The 7,500-nt window shown below is 41.3% G+C and overlaps 1 protein-coding gene across 1 annotated transcript in view; it reads right to left on the bottom strand.

The window, feature by feature from the left end:
• LOC113814160 (visual pigment-like receptor peropsin) overlaps positions 1 to 7,500 on the bottom strand; it is a 126,972-nt gene that overhangs the window by 5,182 nt on the left and 114,290 nt on the right. Inside the window, exons 6-7 of the mRNA XM_070138734.1 lie at positions 6,176 to 6,398; positions 3,371 to 3,502 (exon numbers count right to left, since the gene is read on the bottom strand). Coding sequence (XP_069994835.1) covers positions 3,371 to 3,502; positions 6,176 to 6,398 — 355 coding nt within the window. The remainder of the gene's footprint in view (positions 1 to 3,370; positions 3,503 to 6,175; positions 6,399 to 7,500) is intronic.

Below are 7,500 nucleotides of genomic sequence, written 5' to 3'. Positions count from 1 at the left end.
CTGTCAAGATATTATCAGAAAATGAAAAACAAATCTATTGTTGACCAAATCTAATACAAATTCACCTCCTTTTATCCTTAAATAAGATATAAATCTAAAGGGGGTACGAGGATAAAGTAAAATTTTCTTAGGGGTGCGGGCGTAAAAAAAAAAAAAAAAAAAAAAATTGGGAAGCCACTGGTCGAAAAGATCTTGTCGCAGTAATTTCGAATATATTTTGTTTGTTAATGTAAATGAAAGTTCAGACCAGTTAGACTCGGCGAGAACGGATATTGAAGAACGACATTCTGCGTTCATGCCACGGCGTTGCAAATGCATGAAGGTAAAGGTGAAATACTCGTATATATATTTAAGCTCTCTGTCTCTCTTTCTCTGTCTGTCTGCCTCACTTCTCTCCCTCTCTGTCTCTCTCTTTCTCTGTCTGTCTGCCTCTCTTCTCTCCCTCTTTCTCTGTCTGTCAGCCTCTCTTCTCTCCCTCTCTGTCTCTCTCTTTCTCTGTCTGTCTGCCTCACTTCTCTCCCTCTCTGTCTCTCTCTCTCTGCCTGTCTGTCTGTCTCTCTCTTTCTCTGTCTGTCTGCCTCACTTCTCTCCCTCTCTGTCTCTCTCTCTCTGCCTGTCTGTCTGTCTCTCTCTTTCTCTGTCTGTCACTCTATCTTTGCCTCTCTCCGTCTATCTCTCCCTCTCTCTCTCTCTCTTTCTTTGTTTCTCTGCCTCTCTATTTCTTTCTCTTTCTTTCTGCCTCCATTTCAATCTTAGACATTGTTTCTCTCTCTCTCTCTATCTCTCTCTTTCTCTGTCTAGTCTGTCTCTCTCCCTCTATCTCTCACTCACTTTCTCTGTCTTTCTTTCTCTCTCTCTCTCTCTATCTGTCTCTCTCTTTCTCTGTCTATCTGCCTCTCTTCTCTCCCTCTCTGTCTCTCTCTTTCCCCCTCTTTCCCTCCCTCTTTTCCTCTCACCATCTGTCTGTCTGCCTCACCTTCTCTCCCTCACTCTGTCTCTCTCCCTTTCGCTTTTCTATCTGTCTGTCTGCCCACATCCCCCTCTCTTTATCTATCTCCCTGTCTCCCTGCCTCCCTGCCTCCTCTCTTCCTCTTTCCCTCTCTCTATCTGTCTGTTTGCCCCTCCTCTCTCTCTCTCTCTCTCTCACTCTCCCGCTACCTCCCTCCCTCCCCCTCTCTCTTTCTCACTCTCTCTCTCTTTCTCCCTTCCTCCCCCTCCCTTTCTTCCTCCCCTTATCTCTCCCCCTCTCTCTCTCCGTTTCACTCCCATCCACTCACCCAAAACAAATAATTATTACCAAATCCCACTCATCTACATCGTCTCTCTCTCACTACTCTCCCTCTCTCTCTCTCTCTCTCTCTCTCTCTCTCTCTCTCTCTCTCTCTCTCTCTCTCTCTCTCTCTCTCTCTCTCTCTCTCTCTCTCTGCCTGTCTATCTGTCTTTCTCTCTGTCTGCCTGTCTGTCACTCTATCTTTGTCTCTTTCTGTCTGTCTCTGTCTCTCTCTCTCTCTTTCTCTCTGTATGTCTGTCTATTTCTCTCTCTGTCTATCTGTTTCTCTATTTCCCTGTCTCTATCTGTTTGTTTGCCCCTCCATTCTGTCTATCTTAGACATTGTTTCTGTCTATCTGCTCTCTCTCTCTCTCTCTCTCTCTCTCTCTCTCTCTCTCTCTCTCTCTCTCTCTCTCTCTCTCTCTCTCTCTCTCTCTCTCTCTCTCTCTCTCTCTCTCTCCCTCTCCCTCTCCCTCTCCCTCTCCCTCTCCCTCTCCCTCTCCCTCTCCCTCTCCCTCTCTCCCTCCCTCCCTCCTTCTTTTCCTCTCTCCATCTGTCTGTCAGCCCCTCCTCCCTCTTTCTATCTGTCTATCTGCCCACATCCTCCCCTCTCTCTCTATCTATCTGCCTGCCTCCCTCCCTCTCTTCCTCTTTCCCTGTCTCTATCAGTCTGTTTGCCCCTCCACTCTGTCTGTCTGTCTGTCTGTCTCTCTCTCCTCTCTCGCCTGTCTCTCCTCCCTCTCCTCCCTCCCTCCCTCCATCCATTCATCCCCCCCCCTCTCTCTCTCTCCGTTTCACTCCCACCCACTCACCCAAAACAAATAACTATTACCAAATCCCACTCATCTACATCGTCGTTGACAAAAAAACTCAAGCCAAACACTGTCGACGAAATGATACGATAAAAGTAAAAAAAAAGAGGACATAAAACTATAAAAAATCGTTCACAATCTTTTTTACAATCTCAGTGTACAGTCAGTCCACATTACGAAGATGAAAAATAGGGTTGATTAAAAAGGGATTCGAACTGGGGATTCGAAAGACTCGGATGCACGTTGAGAGGAAAGGAAGAAAAATAGTAAGGCACACACACACACACACACACACACACACACACACACACACACACGCACACACACACACACACACACACACACACACATACACACACACAAAAGAAAAAAAAATGCTGATGTGATGCTGATATGATGCTGACTGGCTCTAATAGGGCGGGATGAGTACTATGCTGATGGTTTTATGGCCCTGGAATCGTTAAAGTGCCAATAACACTTTGGCAATTGTTGTTGTTCATCAGCTGTGATGTTCGCTGTTTCATCAAATATATTTGCTTTTGTTGTCTTTATTTATTTATTTATTTATCTATTTTCATTATCATTATTTTTTTGAAGGGGGGGGGTGAAGTGGTATGTAGGTCGAGATTTGGGTAAATTATACATTGTTATATATATATATATATATATATATATATATATATATATATATATATATATATATATATATATATATATATATATATATTTTTTTTTTTTTTTTTTTAATGAGGGGGGCGGTGAGGTTGTATGTAGGTCGAGATTTAGATGAATTCTACTAATGGCGTTGATCGTTGCATGATTTTTTTTCTTTTTAAACTTCTACTGAAACAATACATGGCGTTATTTGATTAATACATAAACTGCTTATACTCTACAACGTACAGGTATACACGTGAATACGCATGTGCACAGACAGTCTTATTAATAACATATCTAAACAAAGACACACATAAATACACAAACAAACACGCCCACACATAAACACACTCAAACACAAATTAACAAACCGTACACCCCCACACACGCACTAACACCTTCCTCACACCCACACATTAACTCCCCCCGCCCACACCCACCCACCCACCCACGCACACCCACACACACACATTAATCCCTCCCCCGCCCACACCCACCCACCCACCCACACCCACAGCCACAGCCACACACCCACACCCACACCCGTCACCCTCACAGCCCCCCAGCCCCACACCCACCCACACACCCCCATCCCCCCCCTCGCCACACACCCACCCACACCCACACTTACCTTAGCCATGAGGGGCGGCAGCAATGTAAGGACCAGAGGGACAGTGTACGGGTGCCGGAACACAGTCCACACGCAGACCACGGCATAGGCGGACCAGCAAAAGAGGTAAGTCAAGACCAAGACGCCGCCCATCTGTGAATGAGTATGAGAAAGTGGGCGTGAGGAAGATGTGGGGAAAGAGGAGGGGGTGGGGTGGGGGTGGGGATGGGAGAGAAGAGGGAGAATGGAAAAAAGAGAAAGAATGTGGGAGGAGAGAGAAGAGAGGAAAGAGAAGAAGAGATGGAGAAAAGACAAGAGAATAGGAGAGAGATAGAGGAGGGAAGAGTGGAAAAGGAAGGAAAAAGGGAGAAAAAGAAAGAGAATAGGAGAGAGATACAGGAGGGAATGGAGGAGGGAAGGAGAGAAAAAAAAAGAAGGATGGGGGCGAAATAGTGGGAAAAAGGAAGGATAGATAGAGCGAGAGAGAGGATAGATAAAAGAGTGATAAAAATGGGGGGAGGAGAAAGAATAGATTAAAGATAGAAGAGATAGGGAAGGGGGAAAGAGAGGGGATGGGAGAGAGAGAAAGAGGATAAGAAGAAGGAAGGGAGGTAGAGAGAGGAGAGAATGGAAGGCAGAAGAATATTACCTGGAAAAGATGTGGATGGAAGAAGGAAAAGAATAAAAAACAAGGTAGAGAAAATAATAAGAAATACAGATAGATAGATAGACAGATATATAATCAAACATGTCGACAAATTGAGAGATATAGATAGACAGACAGATAGATAATAAAAAACAGAAAAAAAACAGAAAGAAAGAAACACAGAAAAAATACAGAAAAAAGAGAAAGAAAGAAAGAAAGAAAGAAAGAAAAACAAACAAACAAACAAACAAGCAGACAGCCACTGATATAAAAGAGAAACGGAAAAAGGGAATAATTACACTCGGAAAAAAATGATTAATCTCTCGAGAGCCCAGCAGCTAACTCATGAATTAAGGCGAGCTTTTCACCCAAACGATTTTGCCTATTGGATTTTTATTATTCGTTTTCCTTTTCACTTCTCGATCTCGCCTTCTCTATCGCTCCGCCTGTTTTTCCGCTAATAAATCGTATTTTTTTATTTATTTATTCATTTATTTGTGTATTAAATTTCTTTTTTTTCATTCATTTATTTGTTTATTAAACTTCTTTTTTTCATTCATTTATTTGTGTATTTTTTAAAAGTTCTTTGTTTAGTGTATTGTTTGTTGTATTATAAATTGTCCTTCGAGTTCAGCATATATATGTATCTGTATCTATCTGTCTGTCTATCTCTCTCTCTATCTACCTACCTACCTATCTATCTATCTATCTATTTATCTATCTTTCTCTCTCTCTATCTACCTACCTACCTATCTATCTATCTATCTACCTATCTATCTATGAATGTATGTATATAAGTGTATGTGTGTTTGTGTGTGTGTTTATGTGTATGTGTGTTTGTATGTGTGTGTGTTTGCGTGTGTGTGTGTGTATTTATATACATCTTCTTTCTTTCTTTCTTTTTCTTTTTGACTCACCTACTGCTAGAATTACTAATAAAACAAATATGATTAAAATAAGGCATAAGATCTTTCCAGTTGAGGTACAGGTGGAGGATGGACAGGTCATGTACAAAGACGTAAAAAAAAATAATGTTAATATCAAGTTATAATTAGCTTTTGCGCTCCGAGAGAAATTAATTAATTTCTACAGCGTCTACGTGTGCAGGCATTATATTGCGAAATATTATTTGAATTAGGGAGAAGAGCTAATTTAAATTCAAATCATTATTGATGTTGACACATGACTAACGCGATAATATTTCCAGGGAAAATCTTTCGAAAAATCTGCGAAGGATCTCGGAAGCTTCCCCCTAAAAGCTCTTTCCCCTAAAAGCTCTTCCCCCTAAAAGCTCTTTCTCCTAAAAGCTCTTTCTTGATAAGATCTCCCTTGGAAACGCCTCGAGAGCTCTTTCTCCTAAAAGCTCCTGCCGAAAGCTCTCTCCTGAATACTCCCACACTAAAAAAAAAAAAAAAGAAAAAAAAAAAACCTGAACACTCCCCCACTAAATAAATAAATAGATGAATAAATAAAAAACTCCCTGACACCCTCCAACCCCCCTCCCTCCCCCAAAAAAGGCTCTCCCATGAACACTCCCCCACTTAAAGAAGAAAAAAAAATCCTTAACACCCTCCACCCCCCCCAAAAAAATAAATCTCCCCTTGCCCTCCCTCTCCCCCCCCTTTTTAATGGGGGGGGGGAGTGGGAGGGCAAGGGGAGAATTTTTTTTTTTTGGGGGGGTGGAGGGTGTTAAGGATTTTTTTTTTTAAGTGGGGGAGTGTTCATGGGAGAGCTTTTTTGGGGGGGAGGGAGGGGGTTTGGAGGGTGTCAGGGATTTTTTATTTATTTATCTATATATTTATTTATTTATTTATTGGGGGAGTGTTCAGGGATTTATTTTTGATTTATCTTTTATTTTTTATTTTCTTAGTGGGGGAGTGTTCAGGAGAGAGCTTTCGGAAGGAGCTTTAAGGAGAGAGAGCTCTCGAGGCGTTTCAAAGGGAGAGTTTATCAAGAAAGAGCTTTTAGAGGTGGAAGCCCTCCACCCCCCTCCCTCAAATGCAAACTCCCCCCCTAACCTCCCCATCCCCCCCTTTTTCAAAAACCCTCCCCTTCCACCCCACACCCACCCCACCTCCCCCCAACAAACAAACAAACAAACTTACCCCAAGACCCTCCACCCCCCAAAAAACAAACAAACAAACAAAAACAAACTCACCCCCCCCCAAACCCCCACTCACCTTCGTCACGTTCCTCTCACTCGCCCAGTCGTACGAGTACACGGCGTCCCCGGTCTCGTGGGCCCTGTGCAGGAACTTGGCAGCCTGGTAGTAACACGAGCACATGAGACACAGCGGGACGAAATACACCAGCACCGTCACCGTCATGATGTACCACTTGTAGCTGGTGTCGTTCTGCTGCCAGTTGATGGTGCAGGTCGTGACGGAAGGTTCGTAGCCGTAGCTGTGGGTGGGGTGGAGGGTGGAGGGTGGGGGAGAAAGAGGAAAGGGGGGGGTTAGTTAGTTTGGCTGGGGGTGTATATATATTTATGTAACGAAGAAATATCTATCTATCCATTTTGCTATCAATCAGTCTCTACACACACACATACTCAAACACACACACACACACATATGTGACAAATATATGAATATATATGTTATTCATATATCTATATTTGTATTTGTATATACACACACACACACACACACACACACACACACACACACACACACACACACACACACACACATATATATATATATATATATATATATATATATATATATATATATATATATATATATATACATATATATATATGCAAATATAAATATAGATACATAAATAAAATGTATAAATAAATAGATCTAATAAATGTAACATAAAATTGATATATAGATAAAATAGATAAATATATAGATATAATAAATAACATCTAAACATGATACACAAATATGAAAAAGTAAATATGAATATATATATATATATACATATATATATATATATATATATATATATATATATATATATATATATATATATATATATATATATATATATATACATTTAAAGCGGAAAAGTAAGAAAGAGAAAGGGAGAGTACGAAGAGGAGAAAGAACAAACACACAAATAAAATATTCAAAACTAACGACCCTTGCGGAGGGTAATTGAGAGCTAGTAACGACATGTAAAGATAACGATGCTTGTTTGTCTGTGTGCGTAGGTGTGTGTGTGTGTGTGTGTGTTTGTGTGTGTGTGTATGTGCGTGTGTGTGTTTGTGTGTGTGTGAATGTGTGTAGGTGTTTGTGTGTGTGTGTTTGTGTGTGTGTGTGTATGTGTGTCTTTGTCTGTGTGTATGTGTGTGTGTGTCTTTGTGTTTGTGTATGTGTGTGTGTGTGTGTTTATGTGTGTGTATGTGCGTGTGTGTGTGCGTGTGTGTTTGTGTGTGTGTGTGTGCGTGTCTTTGTCTGTGTGTGTATGTGTGTACGTGTCTTTGCCTGTGTCTTTGTCCGTATCTTTGTGTATGAGTGTATGTGTGTCTGCGAGTGAACACATACATTTG

This window comes from Penaeus vannamei, chromosome 24, assembly GCF_042767895.1.
Source record: "Penaeus vannamei isolate JL-2024 chromosome 24, ASM4276789v1, whole genome shotgun sequence".
Classification (NCBI taxonomy): domain Eukaryota; kingdom Metazoa; phylum Arthropoda; class Malacostraca; order Decapoda; family Penaeidae; genus Penaeus; species Penaeus vannamei.
Note: the sequence above shows the minus strand (reverse complement) of the source record. Positions and strands in the feature narration are given on the sequence as shown.